A 27,777-nucleotide genomic window follows, 5' to 3' on the forward strand; every position below is an offset into this window, starting at 1 on the left:
TTACTATCAGTAGTAACAGTAGTCTCAGACCTACCTGGTAGTTACTATCAGTAGTAACAGTAGTCTCAGACCTACCTGATAGTTACTATCAGTAGTAAGAGTAGCCTCAGGCCTACCTGATAGTTACTATCAGTAGTAACAGTAACAGTAGTCTCAGACTTACCTGATAGTTACTATCAGTAGTAACAGTAGTCTCAGACTTACCTGATAGTCTCCATGGCAAAACGAACGTTCCGGTCGGCGACCTGCATAATTCCGGGTCTGAAAGAAGAGAAGATAATCACCACACTACCAAAACATCCACCACACTACCAAAACATCCACCACACTACCAAAACATCCACCGCACTACCAAAACATCCACCACACTACCAAAACATCCACCGCACTACCAAAACATCCACCACACTACCAAAACATCCACCACACTACCAAAACATCCACCACACTACCAAAACACTGATATACAGAGAGGTGTATATCGCAGTGTATATACACTGAGAGGTGTATATCAAAGTGTATATACACTGAGAGGTGTATATCACAGTGTATATACACTGAGAGGTATATATCACAGTGTATATACACTGAGAGGTGTATATCACAGTGTATATACACTGAGAGGTATATATCACAGTGTATATACACTGAGAGGTGTATATCACAGTGTATATACACTGAGAGGTGTATATCACAGTGTATATACACTGAGAGGTATATATCACAGTGTATATACACTGAGAGGTGTATATCACAGTGTATATACACAGGTGTATATCACAGTGTATATACACAGGTGTATATCACAGTGTATATACACTGAAAAGTGTATATCAGTGTATATACACTGAGAGGAGTATATCACAGTGTATATACACTGAGAGGTATATATCACAGTGTATATACACTGAGAGGTGTATATCACAGTGTATATACACTGAGAGGTGTATATCACAGTGTATATACACTGAGAGGTATATATCACAGTGTATATACACTGAGAGGTGTATATCACAGTGTATATACACAGGTGTATATCACAGTGTATATACACTGAAAAGTGTATATCAGTGTATATACACTGAGAGGAGTATATCACAGTGTATATACACTGAGAGGTATATATCACAGTGTATATACACTGAGAGGTATATATCACAGTGTATATACACTGAGAGGTATATATCACAGTGTATATACACAGAGGTGTATATCAGTGTATATACACTGAGAGGTGTATATCACAGTGTATATACACTGAGAGGTGTATATCACAGTGTATATACACTGAGAGGTGTATATCACAGTGTATATACACTGAAAAGTGTATATCAGTGTATATACACTGAGAGGAGTATATCACAGTGTATATACACTGAGAGGAGTATATCACAGTGTATATACACTGAGAGGAGTATATCACAGTATATATACACTGAGAGGTGTATATCACAGTGTATATACATTGAGGTGTATATCACAGTGTATATACACTGAGAGGTGTATATCACAGTGTATATACGCTGAGAGGTGTATATCCCAGTGTATATACATTGAGGTGTATATCCCAGTGTATATACACTGAGAGGTGTATATCACAGTGTATATACATTGAGGTGTATATCACAGTGTATATACACTGAGGTGTATATCGCAGTGTATATACACTGAGAGGTGTATATCACAGTGTATATACACTGAGAGGTGTATATCACAGTGTATACACTGAGAGGTGTATATCACAGTGTATATACACTGAGAGGTGTATATCACAGTGTATATACACTGAGTGGTGTATATCGCAGTGTATATACACTGAGAGGTGTATATCACAGTGTATATACACTGAGAGGTGTATATCACAGCGTATATACACTGAGAGGTGTATATCACAGTGTATATACACTGAGAGGTGTATATCGCAGTGTATATACACTGAGAGGTATATACCACAGTGTATATACACTGAGAGGTGTATATCACAGCGTATATACACTGAGAGGTGTATATCACAGTGTATATACACTGAGAGGTGTATATCACAGTGTATATACACTGAGAGGTGTATATCGCCGTGTATATACACTGAGAGGTGTATATCGCAGTGTATATACACTGAGGTGTATATCGCAGTGTATATACACTGAGAGGTGTATATCACAGTGTATATACACTGAGAGGTGTATATCACAGTGTATATACACTGAGAGGTGTATATCACAGTGTATATACACTGAGAGGTGTATATCACAGTGTATATACACTGAGAGGTGTATATCACAGTGTATATACACTGAGAGGTGTATATCACAGTGTATATACACTGAGAGGTGTATATCAGTGTATATACACAGAGGTGTATATCACAGTGTATATACACTGAGAGGTGTATATCACAGTGTATATACACTGAGAGGTGTATATCAGTGTATATACACTGAGAGGTGTATATCACAGTGTATATACACTGAGAGGTGTATATCACAGTGTATATACACTGAGAGGTGTATATCACAGTGTATATACACTGAGAGGTGTATATCAGTGTATATACACAGAGGTGTATATCACAGTGTATATACACTGAGAGGTGTATATCACAGTGTATACACACTGAGAGGTGTATATCACAGTGTATACACACAGAGGTGTATATCACAGTGTATATACACGGAGAGGTGTATATCACAGTGTATATACACGGAGAGGTGTATATCAGAGTATACACACGGAGAGGTGTATATCACACACCTCTCCGTGTGTATACACTGTGATATACACCTCTCCGTGTGTATACACTGAGATATGGTATAAACCTTGGTAATAAATACCGACAAGTTGGTTTAGAAAGACACGTAAGCAAACACTATAACATATTTATTAGAAAACGTTTCGGTCCTGGGACCTTGATCACTTCTAACATACAGAGGTAGAAAGACATTATATATATAGGCGGAGAGTGAGATGTGACGCACGTGACCTGAGGAATGTCATAAGAACATAAGAATGGAGGAACACTGTAGAAGGCCTACTGGCCCATGCGAGGCAGGTCCTTATCAAAACAACCTCTACCTATGATGAGGACGGGTAGACGATGAAATCATGTGACTCCTGTGTTGTTGGGTTGGTGATGCTTAAGTATCATGTATGCCAATGTTTTTGAAATTTTGTAGTTTCCAGTGTTGCGTTCTATAGTGTCGGTGACGGCGATTAGTGAGGCTTCTAGGCACCGTCGGCGTCTGAGGTCTGGTTCGGTGAGAACGAGTTGTGCCTCATTCCAGTTCATCAAATGCCCCGTGGAGTCTCTGTGGAGGACACAGGCGTACCTTACATCGTCTCTGTTAGAGGCATTTCGATGCTCATTCAGGCGGACTGCAATATCTCTGCCTGTCTCGCCTACATATTTCTTGGGACAGAACCCACAGGGGATAGTGTAGACGCCTGCTGTAGAAGTTAGAGGTGTGGGGCTGCGTTTCGTAGTGAGGTCTTTGATAGAGGATGTGTTTATGGTGGAAACGTTGATGTTACTCGTAGCCAGTGCCCTGCGAGTATTCGTGGGAACATCACCACATGGGAGTACTATGAACTGTTTAGGGGGCTGTTCCATGGGCGGTTTGTTGAGGATAGCTTGTGCCTTGAGTCTGCAATCTCGGATGAAGAAAGATGGGAACTGAAGACGTGTAAAGGCTTGTGTTATGCAAGTGCATTCTTCTAGAAAACAAGGGCTGGAGATGCGAAGAGCTCTCAAGAAGAAGCCAATGAGGACTCCTCTCTTAGTGCGGGTGTCTTGGTGTGAATAAAAGTGTATAAGATCGTCCTTGTTGGTAGGTTTTCTATACACTTTGAAGAGAAGTTTGTCACTGTCGGGAGATCTGCACAGTAGAACGTCGAGGAAAGGAAGTTTGCCATCATTTTCGAGTTCAAGTGTAAACTTTATTGATGGTTCAACTGCATTGATCTTGTTGAGAAGGGCCTGGATATTGAGACGTCTCGGATAGAAAACCAATATATCATCAACGTATCTTAGCCAGGTAACGGTGTTGGGAATGAGGGTGCTGAATTTCTCTGTCTCCAAGTTTTCCATGAAGAGGTTGGCAAGCACAGCACTGAGCGGGCTGCCCATTGCCATCCCAAAGCATTGTTTGTAACAGTTGTCCTGATACTTGAAGAAGTTGAAATTAACACAAAGTTCCACTAGATTGAGGAAATCTAGAAGAGGTAAAGGGAGGTCGTGGTTTTCAGTGAGCCTCTGTCTCAGAATGTTGATTGCAGCGTCAGTAGGAACGTTGGTAAAGAGGGCTGTGACATCGAAGGAAGCCATGCTTTTGTTTTTGACATTCAGGTTGGAAATTCGGGAGAGAAGGTCACCTGAGTGTTTGAGGTGGGCTTGACTGATGGTTACCACTGCCAACATCCAACAAAAATTGAAGCTATCACGAAAACTACAAGACCTGTGCTCCCACAGCAAATGGAGCGAAATGGGACGACCAGAAATCATAAATAACTTATCTTCCTATACACTAACCGTCACCGAGACAGAAGCCCTCAGCCTAGGGCTCAAGTTTACTACTGGCATCAACAAGAAACATAATCTGGTGGATATGGTAACCAAGAATCAACCTTTTGGAGACTCCGAGTTTCAAAAGGGCTTTGTCCAAGGAATCATCACTGCTGCAGCTACTGAGCCTTCAAGACCGGTCATTCCCAGAAGATACATCCAAGCACTCAGGAACTTGGCCAACAACGATGATATCGTCATTACAACCGCTGACAAAGGAGGTGGTGTGGTGTTACTCAACACTGTCGACTACAACAATAAAGTCTTAAATCTTCTCAACGATGCCAACACATACCAGCCTGTATCGGAATCAGTGCTACTTCAAAGTACCCAGACTTTCCTTCAAAAGGCTCGTAGCATCTTACGAAAATCAGAACAAGGCAAAAAACTACTTAAACTTTTACCAGGTCAACCGAAACCAGCACGCCTGTATGGCCTTCCTAAGACACACAAACCTGGCATCCCACTACGGCCTATCACTTCGGGCATAGGGAGTGCACCACACAGACTAGCCGGCCACCTTGCCAAATACCTTTCAGCCCTTCTGGGCACTATCAGTCAAGCCCACCTCAAACACTCAGGTGACCTTCTCTCCCGAATTTCCAACCTGAATGTCAAAAACAAAAGCATGGCTTCCTTCGATGTCACAGCCCTCTTTACCAACGTTCCTACTGACGCTGCAATCAACATTCTGAGACAGAGGCTCACTGAAAACCACGACCTCCCTTTACCTCTTCTCGATTTCCTCAATCTAGTGGAACTTTGTGTTAATTTCAACTTCTTCAAGTATCAGGACAACTGTTACAAACAATGCTTTGGGATGGCAATGGGCAGCCCGCTCAGTGCTGTGCTTGCCAACCTCTTCATGGAAAACTTGGAGACAGAGAAATTCAGCACCCTCATTCCCAACACCGTTACCTGGCTAAGATACGTTGATGATATATTGGTTTTCTATCCGATACGTCTCAATATCCAGGCCCTTCTCAACAAGATCAATGCAGTTGAACCATCAATAAAGTTTACACTTGAACTCGAAAATGATGGCAAACTTCCTTTCCTCGACGTTCTACTGTGCAGATCTCCCGACAGTGACAAACTTCTCTTCAAAGTGTATAGAAAACCTACCAACAAGGACGATCTTATACACTTTTATTCACACCAAGACACCCGCACTAAGAGAGGAGTCCTCATTGGCTTCTTCTTGAGAGCTCTTCGCATCTCCAGCCCTTGTTTTCTAGAAGAAGAATGTACTTACATAACACAAGCCTTTACACGTCTTCAGTTCCCATCTTTCTTCATCCGAGATTGCAGACTCAAGGCACAAGCTATCCTCAACAAACCGCCCATGGAACAGCCCCCTAAACAGTTCATAGTACTCCCATGTGGCGATGTTGCCACGAATACTCGCAGGGCACTTGCTATGAGTAACATCAACGTTTCCACCATAAACACATCATCTATCAAAGACCTCACTACGAAACGCAGCCCCACACCTCTAACTTCTACAGCAGGCGTCTACACTATCCCCTGTGGGTTCTGTCCCAAGAAATATGTAGGCGAGACAGGCAGAGATCTTGCAGTCCGCCTGAATGAGCATCGAAATGCCTCTAACAGAGACGATGTAAGGTACGCCTGTGTCCTCCACAGAGACTCCACGGGGCATTTGATGAACTGGAATGAGGCACAACTCGTTCTCACCGAACCAGACCTCAGACGCCGACGGTGCCTAGAAGCCTCACTAATCGCCGTCACCGACACTATAGAACGCAACACTGGAAACTACAAAATTTCAAAAAACTGGCATACATGATACTTAAGCACCACCAACCCAAAAACACAGGAGTCACATGATTTCATCGTCTACCCGTCCTCATCATAGGCAGAGGTTGTTTTGATAAGGACCTGCCTCGCATGGGCCAGTAGGCCTTCTACAGTGTTCCTCCATTCTTGTGTTCTTATGACATTCCTCAGGTCACGTGCGTCACATCTCACTCTCCGCCTATATATATAATGTCTTTCTACCTCTGTATGTTAGAAGTGATCAAGGTCCCAGGACCGAAACGTTTTCTAATAAATATGTTATAGTGTTTGCTTACGTGTCTTTCTAAACCAACTTGTCGGTATTTATTACCAAGGTTTATACCATATCTCAGTGTATACACACGGAGAGGTGTATATCACAGTGTATATACACGGAGAGGTGTATATCACAGTGTATATACACGGAGAGGTGTATATCACAGTGTATACACACGGAGAGGTGTATATCACAGTGTATACACACGGAGAGGTGTATATCACAGTGTATATACACGGAGAGGTGTATATCACAGTGTATACACACGGAGAGGTGTATATCACAGTGTATACACACGGAGAGGTGTATATCACAGTGTATATACACGGAGAGGTGTATATCACAGTGTATACACACGGAGAGGTGTATATCACAGTGTATACACACGGAGAGGTGTATATCACAGTGTATACACACGGAGAGGTGTATATCACAGTGTATACACACGGAGAGGTGTATATCACAGTGTATACACACGGAGAGGTGTATATCACAGTGTATACACACTGAGAGGTGTATATCACAGTGTATACACACGGAGAGGTGTATATCACAGTGTATACACACGGAGAGGTGTATGTCACAGTGTATACACACGGAGAGGTGTATATCACAGTGTATATTAATCATTAATTTTGGTTATAAAATTTTGAATCGTATTATAGTAGACTGTGTGGTTGACTGTGTGACTGTGTGGTTGACTGTGTGACAGTGTGGTTGACTGTGTGGTTGAGTGTGTGACTGTGTGGTTGAGTGTGTGACTGTGTGGTTGAGTGTGTGACTGTGTGGTTGAGTGTGTGACTGTGTGGTTGAGTGTGTGACTGTGTGGTTGAGTGTGTGGTTGACTGTGTGACTGTGTGGTTGACTGTGCGGTTGAGTGTGTGACTGTGTGGTTGAGTGTGTGACTGTGTGGTTGAGTGTGTGACTGTGTGGTTGAGTGTGTGACTGTGCAGTTGACTGTGTGACTGTGGTTGACTGTGTGGTTGAGTGTGTGACTGTGTGATTGACTGTGCGGTTGAGTGTGTGACTGTGCGGTTGACTGTGTGACTGTGCGGTTGAGTGTGTGACTGTGCGGTTGACTGTGTGACTGCGGTTGACTGTGTGACTGTGCGGTTGAGTGTGTGACTGTGCGGTTGAGTGTGTGACTGCGATTGACTGTGTGACTGTGTGGTTGACTGTGTGACTGTGTGGTTGAGTGTGTGACTGTGCGGTTGACTGTGTGACTGTGTGGTTGAGTGTGTGACTGTGTGGTTGAGTGTGTGACTGTGCAGTTGAGTGTGTGACTGTGCAGTTGAGTGTGTGACTGTGCGGTTGACTGTGTGACTGTGCGGTTGACTGTGTGACTGTGTGGTTGACTGTGCGGTTGAGTGTGTGACTGTGTGGTTGAGTGTGTGACTGTGTGGTTGACTGTGCGGTTGAGTGTGTGACTGTGCGGTTGAGTGTGTGACTGTGTGGTTGACTGTGTGGTTGAGTGTGTGACTGTGTGGTTGAGTGTGTGACTGTGCGGTTGACTGTGTGACTGTGCGGTTGACTGTGTGACTGTGCGGTTGACTGTGTGACTGTGTGGTTGAGTGTGTGACTGTGTGACTGTGCGGTTGAGTGTGTGACTGCGGTTGTGTGGTTGAGTGTGTGACTGTGTGGTTGACTGTGTGACTGTGCGGTTGACTGTGACTGTGCGGTTGACTGTGTGACTGTGCGGTTGACTGTGTGACTGTGTGGTTGAGTGTGTGACTGTGCGGTTGACTGTGTGACTGTGTGGTTGACTGTATGACTGTGCGGTTGACTGTGTGACTGTGTGGTTGTGTGACTGTGTGGTTGACTGTGAGGCTGTGCAGTTGACTGTGAGGCTGTGCAGTTGACTGTGCGGTTGAATGTGTGACTGTGCGGTTGACTGTGTGGTTGAGTGTGTGACTGTGCAGTTGACTGTGTGGTTGAGTGTGTGAATGTGCGGTTGACTGTGTGACTGTTCGGTTGACTGTGTGACTGTGTGGTTGAATGTGTGACTGTGTGGTTGACTGTGACTGTGCAGTTGACTGTGTGACTGCAGTTGACTGTGTGACTGTGCAGTTGAGTGTGTGACTGTGTGGTTGACTGTGAGACTGTGCGGTTGACTGTGTGACTGTGTGGTTGACTGTGTGACTGTGAGGTTGACTGTGAGACTGCGGTTGACTGTGTGACTGTGTGGTTGACTGTGTGACTGTGCGGTTGACTGAGACTGTGCGGTTGACTGTGTGACTGTGTGGTTGAGTGTGTGACTGTGTGGTTGAGTGTGTGACTGTGTGGTTGACTGTGTGACTGTGCGGTTGACTGTGTGACTGTGTGGTTGACTGTGTGACTGTGTGGTTGACTGTGTGACTGTGTGGTTGACTATGTGACTGTGTGGTTGAGTGTGTGACTGTGCAGTTGACTGTGTGACTGTGCGGTTGACTGTGTGGTTGAGTGTGTGACTGTGCAGTTGACTGTGTGACTGTGTGGTTGAGTGTGTGACTGTGCAGTTGAGTGTGTGACTGTGTGGTTGAGTGTGTGACTGTGCGGTTGAGTGTGTGACTGTGCAGTTGACTGTATGACTGTGTAACTGTGCAGTTGACTGTGTGTGTGGTTGAGTGTGTGACTGTGGTTGAGTGTGTGACTGTGCAGTTGAGTGTGTGACTGTGCGGTTGAGTGACTGTGTGGTTGACTGTGTGACTGTGTGGTTGAGTGTGTGACTGTGTGGTTGACTGTGTGACTGTGTGGTTGAGTGTGTGACTGTGCAGTTGAGTGTGTGACTGTGCGGTTGAGTGTGTGACTGTGTGGTTGACAGTGTGACTGTGTGGTTGAGTGTGTGACTGTGCAGTTGAGTGTGTGACTGTGCAGTTGAGTGTGACTGTGCGGTTGAGTGTGTGACTGTGCGGTTGTGTGACTGTGCGGTTGTGTGTGACTGTGTGGTTGAGTGTGTGACTGTGTGACTGTGCGGTTGAGTGTGTGACTGTGCGGTTGAGTGTGTGACTGTGTGGTTGACAGTGTGACTGTGTGGTTGAGTGTGTGACTGTGCAGTTGAGTGTGTGACTGTGCAGTTGAGTGTGACTGTGCGGTTGAGTGTGTGACTGTGCGGTTGTGTGACTGTGCGGTTGTGTGTGACTGTGTGGTTGAGTGTGTGACTGTGTGACTGTGCGTTTGACTGTGTGTCTGTGCGGTTGAGTGTGTGACTGTGCGGTTGACTGTGTGACTGTGCGGTTGAGTGTGTGACTGTGTGGTTGACTGTGTGACTGTGCGGTTGACTGTGTGGCTGTGTGGTTGAGTGTGTGACTGTGTCGTTGACTGAGACTGTGGCTGACTGTGTGGTTGACTGTGTGACTGTGTGGTTGACTGTGTGACTGTGTGGTTGACTGTGCGGTTGAGTGTGTGACTGTGCAGTTGACTGTGTGACTGTGTGGTTGAGTGTGTGACTGTGTGGTTGAGTGTGTGACTGTGCAGTTGAGTGTGTGACTGTGTGGTTGACTGTGTGACTGTGCGGTTGACTGTGTGACTGTGTGGTTGACTGTGCGGTTGAGTGTGTGACTGTGTGGTTGAGTGTGTGACTGTGTGGTTGACTGTGCGGTTGAGTGTGTGACTGTGCGGTTGAGTGTGTGACTGTGTGGTTGACTGTGTGGTTGAGTGTGTGACTGTGTGGTTGAGTGTGTGACTGTACGGTTGACTGTGTGACTGTGTGGTTGACTGTGTGACTGTGCGGTTGACTGTGTGACTGTGCGGTTGACTGTGTGACTGTGTGGTTGAGTGTGTGACTGTGCGGTTGAGTGTGTGACTGCGGTTGACTGTGTGGTTGAGTGTGTGACTGTGTGGTTGACTGTGTGACTGTGCGGTTGACTGTGACTGTGCGGTTGACTGTGTGGTTGACTGTGTGACTGTGCGGTTGACTGTGTGACTGTGTGGTTGAGTGTGTGACTGTGCAGTTGACTGTGTGACTGTGTGGTTGACTGTATGACTGTGCGGTTGACTGTGTGACTGTGTGGTTGACTGTGTGACTGTGTGGTTGACTGTGAGGCTGTGCAGTTGACTGTGTGGTTGACTGTGTGACTGTGTGACTGTGCGGTTGAATGTGTGACTGTGCGGTTGACTGTGTGGTTGAGTGTGTGACTGTGCGGTTGACTGTGTGGTTGAGTGTGTGAATGTGCGGTTGACTGTGTGACTGTGCGGTTGACTGTGTGACTGCAGTTGACTGTGTGACTGCGGTTGACTGTGTGACTGTGTGGTTGAATGTGTGACTGTGTGGTTGACTGTGACTGTGCGGTTGACTGTGTGACTGTGTGACTGTGCAGTTGAGTGTGTGACTGTGTGGTTGACTGTGAGACTGTGCGGTTGACTGTGTGACTGTGTGGTTGACTGTGTGACTGTGAGGTTGACTGTGAGACTGCGGTTGACTGTGTGACTGTGTGGTTGACTGTGTGACTGTGTGGTTGACTGTGTGACTGTGCGGTTGACTGAGACTGTGCGGTTGACTGTGTGACTGTGCGGTTGACTGTGTGACTGTGCGGTTGACTGTGTGACTGTGTGATTGAGTGTGTGACTGTGTGGTTGAGTGTGTGACTGTGCGGTTGACTGTGTGACTGTGCAGTTGACTGTGTGACTGTGTGGTTGACTGTGTGACTGTGTGGTTGAGTGTGTGACTGTGCAGTTGACTGTGTGACTGTGCGGTTGACTGTGTGACTGTGCGGTTGACTGTGTGACTGTGCAGTTGAGTGTGTGACTGTGCGGTTGAGTGTGTGACTGTGCAGTTGAGTGTGTGACTGTGCAGTTGAGTGTGTGACTGTGCAGTTGAGTGTGTGACTGTGCGGTTGACTGTGTGACTGTGTAACTGTGCAGTTGACTGTGTGTGTGGTTGAGTGTGTGACTGTGGTTGAGTGTGTGACTGTGCAGTTGAGTGTGTGACTGTGCGGTTGAGTGTTTGACTGTGTGGTTGACTGTGTGACTGTGTGGTTGAGTGTGTGACTGTGTGGTTGACTGTGTGACTGTGTGGTTGAGTGTGTGACTGTGCAGTTGAGTGTGTGACTGTGCGGTTGAGTGTGTGACTGTGTGGTTGACAGTGTGACTGTGTGGTTGAGTGTGTGACTGTGCAGTTGAGTGTGTGACTGTGCAGTTGAGTGTGACTGTGCGGTTGAGTGTGTGACTGTGCGGTTGTGTGACTGTGCGGTTGTGTGTGACTGTGTGGTTGAGTGTGTGACTGTGTGACTGTGCGGTTGAGTGTGTGACTGTGCGGTTGAGTGTGTGACTGTGTGGTTGACAGTGTGACTGTGTGGTTGAGTGTGTGACTGTGCAGTTGAGTGTGTGACTGTGCAGTTGAGTGTGACTGTGCGGTTGAGTGTGTGACTGTGCGGTTGTGTGACTGTGCGGTTGTGTGTGACTGTGTGGTTGAGTGTGTGACTGTGTGACTGTGCAGTTGACTGTGTGACTGTGCGGTTGAGTGTGTGACTGTGCGGTTGACTGTGTGACTGTGCGGTTGAGTGTGTGACTGTGCAGTTGAGTGTGTGACTGTGCGGTTGAGTGTTTGACTGCGGTTGAGTGTGTGACTGTGCGGTTGAGTGTGTGACTGTGCGGTTGAGTGTGTGACTGTGTGACTGTGTGGTTGACTGTGTGACTGTGCGGTTGACTGTGTGACTGTGCGGTTGAGTGTGTGACTGTGCGGTTGACTGTGTGACTGTGCGGTTGACTGTGTGGTTGAGTGTTTGACTGTGTGACTGTGCAGTTGAGTGTGTGACTGTGTGGTTGAGTGTGTGACTGTGTGGTTGAGTGTGTGACTGTGTAGTTGAGTGTGTGACTGTGCGGTTGAGTGTGTGACTGTGCGGTTGAGTGTGTGACTGTGTGTTTGAGTGTGTGGCTGTGCTGTTGAGTGTGTGGCTGTGCGGTTGAGTGTGTGACTGTGCGGTTGAGTGTGTGACTGTGCGGTTGAGTGTGTGACTGTGCGGTTGAGTGTGTGACTGTGCGGTTGACTGTGTGACTGTGCGGTTAAGTGTGTGACTGTGCGGTTGAGTGTGTGACTGTGCGGTTGAGTGTGACTGTGCGGTTGAGTGTGACTGTGCGGTTGAGTGTGACTGTGCGGTTGAGTGTGACTGTGCGGTTGAGTGTGTGACTGTGCGGTTGACTGTGTGACTGTGCGGTTGAGTGTGTGACTGTGCGGTTGACTAACTGCACTCACCTAATTGTGGTTGCACGGGTCGAGACTCGGCTCCTGGCCCCGCCTCTTCACTGAATGCTACTAGGTTCTCTCCCTGCTCCATGAGCTTTATCATACCTCATCTTAAAGCTATGTATGGTTCCTGCCAGCACTACGTCACTTTCTAGGCTATTCCACTGCCTCACAAATCTATGACTGAAGAAATACTTCCTAACATCCCTTTGAATCATCTGAGTCTTCAACTTACAATTGTGACCTCTTGTTTCTGTGTCCCATCTCTGGAACATCCTGTCTCTGTCCACCCTGTCTATTTCACGCAGTATTTTGTACGTCGTTATCATGTCTCCCCTAACCATCCTGTCCTCCAGTGTCGTCAGGCCAATTTCCCTCAACCTTTCTTCATAGGACATTTCCCTGAGTTCCGGAACTAACCTTGTTGCAAACCTTTGCACTTTCTGTAATTTCTTGATGTGCTTAACCAGGTGTGGGTTCCAAACTGGTGCTGCATACTCCAGTATGGGCCTGACATACACGGTGTACAGTGTCTTGAACGATTCCTTACTAAGGTATCGGAATGCTGTTCTCAGGTTTGCCAGGCGCCCATATGCTGCAGCAGTTATCTGGTTGATGTGTGCTTCCGGAGACATGCTCGGTGTTATACTCACCCCAAGATCTTTCTCCTTGAGTGAGTTTTGCAGTCCTTGGCCACCTAGCCTATACTCTGTCTGCGGTCTTCTTTGCCCTTCCCCAATCTTCATGACTTTGCATTTGGCGGGGATAAATTCGAGAAGCCAGTTGCTGGACCAGGTGTCCAGCCTGTCCAGGTCTCTTTGTAGTCTTGTCTGATCCTCATCTGATTTAATTCTCCTCATTAACTTCACATCATCTGCGAACAGGGACACTTCTGAGTCTATCCCTTCCATCATGTCATTCACATATACTAAAAATAGCAGTGTGTAGCGGACTGTGTAGTGGACTGTGTAGCGGACTGACTGTGTAGTGGACTGTGTAGCGGACTGACTGTGTAGTGGACTGTGTAGCGGACTTACTGTGAAGCGGACTGTGTAGCGGACTGACTGTGAAGGGGACTGTGTAGCGGATTGTGTAGCGGACTGACTGTGTAGCGGACTGACTGTGTAGCGGACTGACTGTGTAGCGGACTGTGTAGCGGACTGACTGTGAAGCGGACTGTGTAGCGGATTGTGTAGCGGACTGTGTAGCGGACTGACTGTGTAGCGGACTGACTGTGTAGCGGACTGTGTAGCGGACTGACTGTGTAGCGGACTGTGTAGCGGACTGTGTAGCAGACTGACAGTGTAGCGGACTGTGTAGCGGACTGTGTAGCGGACTGTGGCGGACTGACTGTGTAGCGGACTGTAGCGGACTGACTGTGTAGCGGACTGTGTAGCGGACTGTGTAGCGGATTGTGTAGCGGACTGTGTAGCAGACTGACTGTATAGCTGTGTAGCGGACTGTGTAGCGGACTGACTTTGTAGCGGACTGTGTAGCGGACTGACTGTGTAGCGGACTGTGTAGCGGATTGTGTAGCGGACTGTGTAGCAGACTGACTTTGTAGCGGACTGACTGTGTAGCGGATTGTGTAGCGGACTGTGTAGCGGACTGACTTTGTAGTGGACTGACTGTGTAGCGGATTGTGTAGCGGACTGTGTGTAGCGGATTGTGTAGCGGATTGCGTAGCGGACTGTGTAGCGGACTGTGTAGCGGATTGTGTAGCGGACTGACTGTGTAGCGGATTGTGTAGCGGACTGACTGTGTAGCGGACTGTGTAACGGACTGACTGTGTAGCAGACTGTGTAGCGGACTGTATAGCTGACTGTGTAGCTGTGTAACGGACTGTGTAGCAGACTGACTGTGTAGCGGACTGACTGTGTAGTGGACTGTGTAGCGGACTGTGTAGCGGACTGACTGTGTAGCGGATTGACTGTGTAGCTGACTGTGTAGTGGACTGACTGTGTAGCGGACTGTGTAGCGGATTGTGTAGCGGACTGTGTAGCTGACTGTGTAGCGGACTGTGTAGCGGACTGTGTAGCGGACTGACTGTGTAGCGGACTGACTGTGTAGCGGACTGTGTAGCAGATTGTGTAGCGGACTGACTGTGTAGCGGACTGTGTAGCGGACTGTGTAGCTGACTGTGTAGCGGACTGACTGTGTAGCGGACTGTGTAACGGACTGTGTAGCGGACTGACTGTGTAGCGGACTGTGTAGCGGACTGTGTAGCGGACTGTGTAGCGGACTGTGTAGCGGATTGTGTAGCAGACTGACTGTGTAGCGGACTGTGTAGCTGACTGTGTAGCGGACTGTGTAGTGGATTGTGTAGCTGACTGTGTAGCGGACTGACTGTGTAGCAGACTGTGTAGCGGACTGACTGTATAGCTGACTGTGTAGCAGACTGACTGTGTAGTGTACTGACTGTGTAGCGTACTGTGTAGCGGACTGTGTAGCGGACTGTGTAGCGGATTGTGTAGTGGACTGTGTAGCGGACTGTGTAGTGGACTGACTGTGTAGTGGACTGTGTAGCGGACTGACTGTATAGCTGACTGTGTAGCAGACTGACTGTGTAGTGTACTGACTGTGTAGCGTACTGTGTAGTGGAATGTGTAGTGGAATGTGTAGTGGAATGTGTAGTGGAATGTGTAGTGGAATGTGTAGTGGAATGTGTAGTGGAATGTGTAGTGGAATGTGTAGTGGAATGTGTAGTGGACTGTGTAGCGGAATGTGTAGCGGACTGACTGTGTAGCGGACTGTGTAGCAGATTGTGTAGCGGACTGACTGTGTAGCGGACTGTGTAGCGGATTGTGTAGCTGTGTAGCGGACTGACTGTGTAGCGGACTGTGTAGCGGACTGTGTAGCGGATTGTGTAGCGGACTGTGTAGCTGACTGTGTAGCGGACTGACTGTGTAGCAGACTGACTGTATAGCTGTGTAACGGACTGACTGTGTAGCGGACTGTGTAGTGGACTGACTGTATAGCTGACTGTGTAGCTGACTGTGTAACGGACTGACTGTGTAGCGGATTGTGTAGCAGACTGACTGTGTAACGGACTGACTGTGTAGCGGACTGTGTAGCAGATTGTGTAGTGGACTGTGTAGCGGACTGTGTAGTGGACTGACTGTGTAGCGGATTGTGTAGCGGACTGTGTAGCGGATTGTGTAGCGGACTGTGTAGCGGACTGTGTAGCGGACTGTGTAGCGGAATGTGTAGCGGACTGACTGTATAGCTGACTGTGTAGCGGACTGTGTAGCAGACTGTGTAGCGGATTGTGTAGCGGACTGACTGTGTAGCGGACTGACTTTGTAGCGGACTGTGTAGCGGAATGACTTTGTAGCGGACTGACTGTGTAGCGGACTGTGTAGCGGACTGTGTAGCGGATTGTGTAGCGGACTGTGTAGCGGACTGTGTAGCGGACTGTGTAACGGACTGACTTTGTAGCAGACTGTGTAGCGGACTGACTGTATAGCTGACTGTGTAGCTGACTGTGTAACGGACTGACTTTGTAGCGGACTGACTGTGTAGCGGACTGTGTGGCTGACTGACTATGTAGCTGACTGTGTGACTGACTGACTGGCTGGCTGTGTGGCTCACTGTGTGGCTGACAGACTATGTGGCTGACTGAATGACTATGTGGGTGACAGTAAGGCTGACTGGCTGTGTGGCTGACTGTATAGCTGTGTGGCTGACTGTATAGCTGTGTTCCTGACTGTGTGGCTGACTGAATGACTGACTGTGTGGCTGACTGGCTGTGTGGTTGACTGAATGACTGTGTAGCAGACTGACTGGCTGACGTCAAGCAGCAGTCTGTTGACGTCAGCAACATACGTCAGCAGCAGCTGTTAGTAAGTGTACAACACTCTTCCTCCCCTACCCCCTATCTGGTACCCTTACCCTGTACCCAGTACCCCTACCCTGTACCCAGTACCCAGTAGCCCAACCCTGAACCCAGTAGCCGTACCCTGAACCCTGTAGCCCTACCCCTGCCCAGAACCCTGTACCCCAACCCCAGCAATGAACCCTGTAGCCCTACCCCTGCCCAGAACCCGGTACCCAACCCCAGCCATGAGCCCTGTAGCCCTACCCCTGCCCAGAACCCTGTATCCCAACCCCAGCCATGAGCCCTGTCATGTACCCCCACCCCTACCCTGAACCCAGTACCCCTACAACGAAACCTGTACCCCTACAATGAACCCTGTACCCCCTACCCTTCACCCTGTACCCCTACCCTGTACCCAGTACCCCCTACCCCTGTGCCCAGTACCTCTAAATGAAGGGTATTCCGGGGATCAACGCCCCTGATCCACCAGGCCTCCTGGTGGGTCAGGGGTCTGATCAACCAGGCTGTTACTGCTGGCTGCACGTAAACCAACATACAAACCACAGCCCGGTTGATCAGCTACTAAGTATCTGTCCAGCTCCGTCTTGAAGGCAGCCAGGGGTCTATTGGTAATTCACCTTATGCCTGGTTACCTGGAGGTTATTCCGGGGATTAACGCCCCCGCGGTCCGGTCCATGACCAGGCCTCCCGATGGATCAGGGCCTGACCAGGGCCTGGTGGGAGGCTGTTGAACAGTCTTGGGCCCCTGACACTTATTGTTTTCTCTTATTACAACCCTACCCTGCACCCCTTACCCTGAACTCTACCCCTACCCTGAACTCTGCACCTCTACCCTGAACCCTGTACCCAATGCCCTCTATCCCTACAATGTACCCAGTACCCTCTATCCCCTACCTTGTATCACCTACCCTGAACCACCTACCCTATATCACCTACCCTGAACCACCTACCCTCGACCGTCAACCCCCTACACTATACTCTGCTAACCAGTGTAAGACCAATGTTGTTGTACCACCACTTAATGCAGCAGCACCACCACCATAACGATTTGTTGCACTAGCACCACTTGTTGCACCAGCACCACTTGTTGCACCAGCACCACTTGTACCAGCACCACTTGTTGCACCAGCACCACTTGTACCAGCACCACTTGTTGCACCAGCACCACTTGTACCAGCACCACTTGTTGCACCAGCACTTGTACCAGCACCACTTGTTGCACCACCACTACTTGTTGCACCACCACTACTTGTTGCACCACCCGTACCTCTGGAGAAATGTTTGCCCCAGCCCCCGGTGGGGCAATGACCCTCTTCATAAAGGGAGCTGCAGCCCCTATTCTGGAGACGTCTTCCCTCTTTACGAGAGACTACTAGACTGTACACCCGCGTGTTAGTTTGGCGATGGTTCTGTTCCCCAAGACTGGGAAAAATATTGAGATAATATGTCTGTAGTCTGATAATGTATTTAGTTGCCTCGTAAACCTCAAGACTGTTCTGGGTTATCCCAGGTTCTCTACACATATGCTGCTATGTATGATAATTCTATGTAACTGTATTTGTGTATACCTGAATAAACTTACTTACTCTCTCAAAAAAACCATACCCCCGGCCGGGATTGAACCCGCGGTCATAGAGTCTCAAAACTCCAGCCCGTCGCGTTAGCCACTAGACCAGCTAGCCACAATAAGATTCATCCAACTAGGTATATTACTACACCATAGGAAAGTTAGCACAGGCACCTCTGTGACCACAAATGCAAGTTTTTACAGACGAATCTCCAGCTAGCGTGGCCGTGACGAACTCTCTGTAGACTCTGGGTCGGCGCCGACATCTGTAGAATCCGGGTCGGCGCCGACATCTGTAGAAATATTTACCTGGTCATTTTAATAGGAGCCAGTGACGTATTGATGTCAAGAGACCGATATCGTCGGCTTGACTACGTAGTGACATCGTGAAGTCTTCACTTCGGTCATCTACTGGGCAGACGTCACAGCCTGACGACTATCACTCAGGTAATAGTAGGTAATTATTCACAGCAGGAAGAATGTCTGGTTACTGCACAAAGTTATCTCTTGCACAGTCTTTTCTGGAGATTGTCAGTACACGACTCAGGTTTGGTATACACGAAATAACGTCCACGAATGTTTCTACTGGTTTCACCACAGTGTGGCCGGGCCATGGCCAGGCCGGAGACTCACGAAGCAGTTCGACATCTTTACTGGTCGAGTTTGAACCTCAGTCTGTCTCTGGAGTCATCCGTACCTCCATTACTGGAAGGTTTCTACAAGCGTCGAGTCTACAGATGTTGGCACCTACCTGGAGTCTACAGATGTCGGCACCTACCTGGAGTCTACAGATGTCGGCACCTACCTGGAGTCTACAGATGTTGGCACCTACCTGGAGTCTACAGATGTTGGCACCTACCTGGAGTCTACAGATGTCGGCACCTACCTGGAGTCTACAGATGTCGGCACCTACCTGGAGTCTACAGATGTTGGCACCTACCTGGAGTCTACAGATGTTGGCACCTACCTGGAGTCTACAGATGTTGGCACCTACCTGGAGTCTACAGATGTTGGCACCTACCTGGAGTCTACAGATGTTGGCACCTACCTGGAGTCTACAGATGTCGGCACCTACCTGGAGCCACAGATGTTGGCACCTACCTGGAGTCTACAGATGTTGGCACCTACCTGGAGTCTACAGATGTTGGCACCTACCTGGAGTCTACAGATGTTGGCACCTACCTGGAGTCTACAGATGTCGGCACCTACCTGGAGCCACAGATGTTGGCACCTACCTGGAGTCTACAGATGTTGGCACCTACCTGGAGTCTACAGATGTTGGCACCTACCTGGAGTCTACAGATGTTGGCACCTACCTGGAGTCTACAGATGTTGGCACCTACCTGGAGTCTACAGATGTTGGCACCTACCTGGAGTCTACAGATGTCGGCACCTACCTGGAGCCACAGATGTCGGCACCTACCTAGAGTCTACAGATGTTGGCACCTACCTGGAGTCTACAGATGTTAGCACCTACCTGGAGTCTACAGATGTTGGCACCTACCTGGAGTCTACAGATGTTGGCACCTACCTGGAGTCTACAGATGTTGGCACCTACCTGGAGTCTACAGATGTTGGCACCTACCTGGAGTCTACAGATGTTGGCACCTACCTGGAGTCTACAGATGTTGGCACCTACCTGGAGTCTACAGATGTTGGCACCTACCTGGAGTCTACAGATGTTGGCACCTACCTGGAGTCTACAGATGTTGGCACCTACCTGGAGTCTACAGATGTTGGCACCTACCTGGAGTCTACAGATGTTGGCACCTACCTGGAGTCTACAGATGTTGGCACCTACCTGGAGTCTACAGATGTTGGCACCTACCTGGAGTCTACAGATGTTGGCAGCTACCTAGAGTCTACAGATGTTGGCACCTACCTGGAGTCTACAGATGTTGGCACCTACCTGGAGTCTACAGATGTTGGCACCTACCTGGAGTCTACAGATGTTGGCACCTACCTGGAGCCTACAGATGTTGGCACCTACCTGGAGTCTACAGATGTTGGCACCTACCTGGAGTCTACAGATGTTGGCAGCTACCTAGAGTCTACAGATGTTGGCACCTACCTGGAGTCTACAGATGTTGGCACCTACCTGGAGTCTACAGATGTTGGCACCTACCTAGAGTCTACAGATGTTGGCACCTACCTGGAGCCTACAGATGTTGGCACCTACCTGGAGTCTACAGATGTTGGCACCTACCTGGAGTCTACAGATGTTGGCACCTACCTGGAGTCTACAGATGTTGGCACCTACCTGGAGTCTACAGATGTCGGCACCTACCTGGAGTCTACAGATGTCGACACCTACCTGGAGTCTACAGATGTCGACACCTACCTGGAGTCTACAGATGTCGACACCTACCTGGAGTCTACAGATGTCGGCACCTACCTGGAGTCTACAGATGTTGGCACCTACCTGGAGTCTACAGATGTTGGCACCTACCTGGAGTCTACAGATGTTGGCACCTACCTGGAGTCTACAGATGTTGACACCTACCTGGAGTCTACAGATGTTGACACCTACCTGGAGTCTACAGATGTTGGCACCTACCTGGAGTCTACAGATGTTGGCACCTACCTGGAGCCACAGATGTTGGCACCTACCTAGAGTCTACAGATGTTGGCACCTACCTGGAGTCTACAGATGTTGGCACCTACCTGGAGTCTACAGATGTTGGCACCTACCTGGAGTCTACAGATGTTGGCACCTACCTGGAGTCTACAGATGTTGGCACCTACCTGGAGTCTACAGATGTTGGCACCTACCTGGAGTCTACAGATGTTGGCACCTACCTGGAGTCTACAGATGTTGGCACCTACCTGGAGTCTACAGATGTTGGCACCTACCTGGAGTCTACAGATGTTGGCACCTACCTGGAGTCTACAGATGTTGGCACCTACCTGGAGTCTACAGATGTTGGCACCTACCTGGAGTCTACAGATGTTGGCACCTACCTGGAGTCTACAGATGTTGGCACCTACCTGGAGTCTACAGATGTTGGCACCTACCTGGAGTCTACAGATGTTAGCACCTACCTAGAATCTACAGATGTCGGCACCGACATCTGTAGACTCTAGGTCTACACACTGTGGTGAAACCAGTAGAAACATTCGTGGACGTTATTTCGTGTATGCCAAACCTGAGTCGTGTACTGACAATCTCCAGAAAAGACTGTGCAAGAGATAACTTTGTGCAGTAGCCAGACATTCTTCCTGCTGTGAATAATTACCTACTATTACCTGAGTGATAGTCGTCAGGCTGTGACGTCTGCCCAGTAGATGACCGAAGTGAAGACTTCAGGATGTCACTACGTAGTCAAGCCGACGATATCGGTCTCTTGACATCAATACGTCACTGGCTCCTATTAAAATGACCAGGTAAATATTTGACACCCACCTATTTAGTACTCATGGGCCAGACGAGCCTGGCCCATGGCCGGGTTCAGAGAGTAGACAAACTCTCGAAACTCTTCAAAGGTATATCAAAGGTAGGGTCGATGTTAGGTGAGAAGGACTAATCATCAGAGGCCGTGAGGGAAGGGCCAAGCCTAAACACAGGTAAAGACCATCCATGACTAACATTAGTTGCACTTGTGTCCTTTTACTTTACAAGTGATATACCTGACATACTGAAACTATGTCAGCAGGTAAGTGTTAACCCTGGTTATAATCACCTGCTTACAGCCATGGTGGGGCTCTAGACACCAAAAGGTCGAAGGGAACTCCAGGAGAAGCTGCAGGTGTTCTGAGTTGTCATCTCAAAGGAGACTATAATCCACATAGTGAATAACAAAAAGGCACAATACCCTGACTGGAGCAATATACAATGGTACCCAAAGTTTCGTACAGCTCCCAACTCGAACAATTACGTAAGTGTATTTTGTAAGTGCTTTTGTAAGTGTATTTTTGGGGGATCTGAAATAGACTAATCTAATTTAAATTATTCGTTTGGTATCGGCACTCGAAGAGCCTTCTGGAACAAATTAAGTTCGTAACTCGAGGTACCACTGTACTTTGTAAATGGTCCAAGTTGGACCGGAACGTCGTGGTCAGTTCCTCTCTCCTGTGTGCCGGTTATTGTGTATACTTCACTTGCTCCTTTTTTTATTCTAATTAATGTAATCTTCTTACCCAAAATCCCTCATATTACCACCACCACTACCACTTGTTGCACCATCACTACCACTTGTTGCACCACTACCACTTGTTGCACTACCATCGTGTGTTGCACCCCTACCTCTTTTTGCACCACCACATGTTGCACCATCACTACCACTTGTTGCACCACCACCACAACTTGTTGCATCACCACTACATGTTGCACCACCACCACCACTTGTTGCACCACCCCTACCACTTGTTGCACCACCACCACTTGTTGCACCACCACTACCACTTGTTGTACCACTACTGTGACCTCACAGAGAGGCCACAGTAACTATTTTGTATATATTGTCTTACATACAGTGCCTGCACTCTGAAGGAGGGGTGTTAATGTTGCAGTTTAAAAACTGTAGTGTAAAGCATCCTTCTGGCAAGACAGTGATGGAGTGAATGATGGTGAAAGTTTTTCTTTTTTGGGCCACCCTGCCTTGGTGGGAATCGGCCAGTGTGATGATAATAATAATAATAATAATATGATACTGCTAAAGCTTTCATCAATATATAAAACAAAAATTTCACGTTTAATATTATTATTAGACTTATTATCTTATGTATGTAGGGATGACGTAACAACTACACCTCTCATTGTGCTCGCTGGTGAAGAGTTTTGATTGGCTGCCAGCACTTGCAAACTACCTGCCCGCTTGTTAAGTAGTTTGAGCCAGGCGCTAGCTAGTACAGTGGACCCTCACCTAACGATATTAATTGGTACCTGAGAACGAATATCGTTAGGCAAGTTTTTTAGCATTAGCTGAGGCAAAATGTTAGCGTTAAAATGTATCGTTAGGCGAATTTAACGTTATGCGATGCGTTCGTTAGGCGAGGGTCCACTGTACAAGTAACCTAACATTTAGAGCTGCTGGGCCTAGCTTTCTCTAGCTGTTACTCTGGGAGACTGTTATTCTCCTCAGCTCAAGTCATTTAGATAGTTTCTCCGATGGTGAGTGGGACATACACCTCGTAACTCTGTGCAACTCTTTTCACAGACCATTATTTAGACAATTATATTTGACGTTTCCAGAGGTTGTGTGTCATGGAGACACTATATCTCTGGTCCCGAGTTCATCTCTTGACCTACATTGTTCTGGCATCTACACACTGTTGTAGTCAGGGATTTGGCAATGCTGAACACTGTCTCACTCGTAAGGGGGTTTTATGCATTTTGTGTAGGATCTATTGAAGTCTACTGTTAGAGTCGTCTTTGTCTCCTTGTTCCTTGCCCGATGCTGTGCTACTCTGCTGCTTCGAACATTACTTCTGTTTGGCAAATGGTTCATCATACTGGTCAAACCAGCCGTTTGCCTCCATGCTCCAGAAGTTAACTTATTTAGGGACTTGCTGTCAGTGTCATTCTAAGTCTGAATCATACTGAGTATTACCAAGCACACGCATATACACATACATGCTTACTTATATATCTCATATATTAATGAGTGAAACTCGTAGCAATGTACACCTACCATCCAACTTACGACCTGCTTGACTTACGACCACTCGACTTACGACCGTGTGTTTTATGCCAAATTTCTGGGAAATAAACCAGTATTTGTGTTGTACACAGTGTTTATCTTAAACCTTACAGTATAAAATACAGTACTAACAACATAAAAAGTAAAGTAAAACATGAAATACCAAAATAAAACAATAAAGTCATTACAAAAATTTGTTGATATTCAGCAGTAAAGTTCGACTTACGACCATTTCGACTTACGACCGGTTTCTCGGAACCGAACCCAGTCGTAAGTCGGGTGGTAGGTGTATTTGATGGTACACATGTAATAAGAGCATTCAAGTGTACATTTTATCTAAAGTGCCTATAGCACCATTTGTAGCCTACAGCACAATTTTGTAAGTACAGAATAAGTACGTAGTAGACCATTATATTATACGGATTTATTTACCATGTTTTGGCAAATAAATCTGTAATGTAATGTGTTATACAACACTTCATAAAATTTACATGGTTCCGTTTGCAGGTGGGAAAAAAAATTGGAGCGTTGCCCACAGGATATTTCCCCAGCTCAGGCTGCCGCCTGGCTGTGGATCAGACCATTGTCTCAGGGCAGGGAAGACCTACCGTCATCCCCTGCCACCCCCGTCTCAACCTTCAGTGCATACAAGTATAATACGATTTTCTCCTAGGAGATAGCTGCGTTTGTGAATTGTGTTTGATGCATTGCCATATCTTTCATCTGCCAAGCAATCATGGCACCCAGTAGGCATACAAGTGTTGCTGAAAGTGGTAATAAAGGTTAAAGTGCTTAAGTCTTGGAGTTACTACAAAAACAATCGAGATATCAGTCAAATTTAAATTGTTCACTGTTGGCCCCATAATATTACGGCTTTGAAGCAAATGTCAGTCCCATAATACTATGCCAAAATTCTAGAGGCTTCAAATCTGGCAAGAGGAAGCTGGTAGGCCTACATGTGAGAGAATGGGTCTGCATGCTCAGTGTGCGCAATATAAAAAAAAAATTGGGGAGGCCACAGTGCACTGTGGGAGTGCCAATTCAGTATGCCATGTTCACCATGCCTTGCAGTAATGAATACCTCACTCCCCAGTGAATTGGGACTCTTCTCTTCCCAAGTGATAGTTCTAACACAGAAGGAAGTGTCAGTAAAGCTGAATTTCACGATTTTGAGGAGTTTGACCAAAAGCAATGCCCAGGCTACCGGAAATAGTGCTGAAAACCCAGACGACCCTCAACCTTCCACCTCTGGTGCTGGGTCATCTTGTTTACATTCAGTTGTGCCACGGTGAAAGAGGAAATTCATATTTTCCTATGTCCAGGACTCAGATGTGAGCAGTGATGATAGTGATACTGATTGTGATTTCCAAGGTCTTGATTACAATTCCAGCAGCAATAGTGAAGAGGAATATTCTCCAGTGAAGTGTCAATTTATATGACGCTACATGCGTTCTGTTAGTGTGCCATATGCTATTCCAAGGGGAAGGAGTACATCCCGTGGCCCAACACCAGGAACATACAGTGAAAATGACGATGATATTGTTACAATTGTGATGGATAATATATGTACGGCAGCAGGTGGTGGTGGTGCCATGCATCATGCGGCACCAGCAACACCCCAGGCTAGGTGCCACGCCACTGATTCACCACATCCACAACAAAGGCCATCCTCAACCACCCACACACAACAACAACCTGCACAACCACAACAACCTGTCATATCCAGTACCCACCAGCAGACTGCATCTGGGACTGGCAGCAAGGTGCCAATTTTGATCCCAATCCGTATCACTTTGATGAAACTCCAAGTGGAATATGGCCATCTTGTACACTTGGGAACAATGCCATTGAACACAGAGACACTCGTCTTATGTGTGAGGAGTGTAAAACACCACTGTGCGTAACACCATGGTTCAAAGACTTCCATAACCTGCAGCAGTTTTAGGAATAAGTAAGTTTATTCTGGTATACACAAATACAGTTACATAGATTAACATACATAGCAGCAGATGTGTAGAGAACCTGGGATAACACAAAAACAAAGTCAGTGACTTATTTTCATTGACGAACATGTCCAGTAACAGTGTGTGTGTGTATGTGTGTGTGTGTGTGTGTGTGTGTGTGTGTGTGTGTGTGTGTGTGTGTGTGTGTGTGTGTGTGTGTGTGTGTGTGTGTGTGTGTGTGTGTGTATTATTTTTATTATTAACACACTGGCCGATTCCCACCAAGGTAGGGTGGCCCGAAAAAGAAAAACTTTCACCATCATTCACTCCATCACTGTCTTGCCAGAAGGGTGCTTTACACTACAGTTTTTAAACTGCAACATTAACACCCCTCCTTCAGAGTGCATGCACTGTACTTCCCATCTCCAGGACTCGAGTCCGGCCTGCCGGTTTCCCTGAATCCCTTCATAAATGTTACTTTGCTCACACTCCAACAGCACGTCAAGTATTAAAAACCATTTGTCTCCATTCACTCCTATCAAACATGCTCACACATGCCTGCTGGAAGTCCAAGCCCCTCACACACAAAACCTCCTTTACCCCCTCCCTCCAACCTTTCCTAGGCCGACCCCTACCCCGCCTTCCTTCCACTACAGACTGATACACTCTTGAAGTCATTCTGTTTCGCTCCATTCTCTCTACATGTCCGAACCACCTCAACAACCCTTCCTCAGCCCTCTGCACAACAGTTTTGGCAATCCCGCACCTCCTCCTAACTTCCAAACTACGAATTCTCTGCATTATATTCACACCACACATTCCCCTCAGACGTGACATCTCCACTGCCTCCAGCCTTCTCCTCGCTGCAACATTCATCACCCATGCTTCACACCCATATAAGAGCATTGGTAAAACTATACTCTCATACATTCCCCTCTTTGCCTCCAAGGACAAAGTTCTATGTCTCCACAGACTCCTAAGTGCACCGCTCACCCTTTTCCCCTCTTTCCTGTATTCACTTTTAATTTTCTTCTTTTACATACCCTACCAAATTCATCCACCAACCTCTGCAACTTCTCTTCAGAATCTCCCAAGAGCACAGTGTCATCAGCAAAGAGCAACTGTGACAACTCCCACTTTATGTGTGATTCTTTATCTTTTAACTCCACGCCTCTTGCCAAGACCCTCGCATTTACTCTCTAATAACCCCATTATTATTTATTTTTTTTATTATCACACCGGCCGATTCCCACCAAGGCAGGGTGGCCCGAAAAAGAAAAACTTTCACCATCATTCACTCCATCACTGTCTTGCCAGAAGGGTGCTTTACACTACAGTTTTTAAACTGCAACATTAACACCCCTCCTTCAGAGTGCAGGCACTGTACTTCCCATCTCCAGGACTCAAGTCCGGCCTGCCGGTTTCCCTGAATCCCTTCATAAATGTTACTTTGCTCACACTCCAACAGCACGTCAAGTATTAAAAACCATTTGTCTCCATTCACTCCTATCAAACACGCTCACGCATGCCTGCTGGAAGTCCAAGCCCCTCGCACACAAAACCTCCTTTACCCCCTCCCTCCAACCCTTCCTAGGCCGACCCCTACCCCGCCTTCCTTCCACTACAGACTGATACACTCTTGAAGTCATTCTGTTTCGCTCCATTCTCTCTACATGTCCGAACCACCTCAACAACCCTTCCTCAGCCCTCTGGACAACAGTTTTGGTAATCCCGCACCTCCTCCTAACTTCCAAACTACGAATTCTCTGCATTATATTCACACCACACATTGCCCTCAGACATGACATCTCCACTGCCTCCAGCCTTCTCCTCGCTGCAACATTCATCACCCACGCTTCACACCCATATAAGAGCGTTGGTAAAACTATACTCTCATACATTCCCCTCTTTGCCTCCAAGGACAAAGTTCTTTGTCTCCACAGACTCCTAAGTGCACCACTCACTCTTTTTCCCTCATCAATTCTATGATTCACC

At 47.4% G+C, this 27,777-nt stretch overlaps 1 protein-coding gene across 10 annotated transcripts in view; it reads right to left on the bottom strand.

Annotated features, from left to right (window-relative positions):
- The window catches only part of CrebB (Cyclic-AMP response element binding protein B), a 307,082-nt gene that overhangs the window by 158,856 nt on the left and 120,449 nt on the right, over positions 1-27,777 (bottom strand). For all 10 annotated transcript variants that reach the window (XM_070080024.1, XM_070080023.1, XM_070080021.1 and 7 more), the window contains exon 2: positions 205-261. In XM_070080024.1, the coding sequence (XP_069936125.1) occupies positions 205-251 (47 nt within the window). In that variant the 5' untranslated portion in view covers positions 252-261. The remainder of the gene's footprint in view (positions 1-204; positions 262-27,777) is intronic.

This window comes from Cherax quadricarinatus, unplaced genomic scaffold (assembly GCF_038502225.1).
Source record: "Cherax quadricarinatus isolate ZL_2023a unplaced genomic scaffold, ASM3850222v1 Contig82, whole genome shotgun sequence".
Classification (NCBI taxonomy): Eukaryota; Metazoa; Arthropoda; class Malacostraca; order Decapoda; family Parastacidae; genus Cherax; species Cherax quadricarinatus.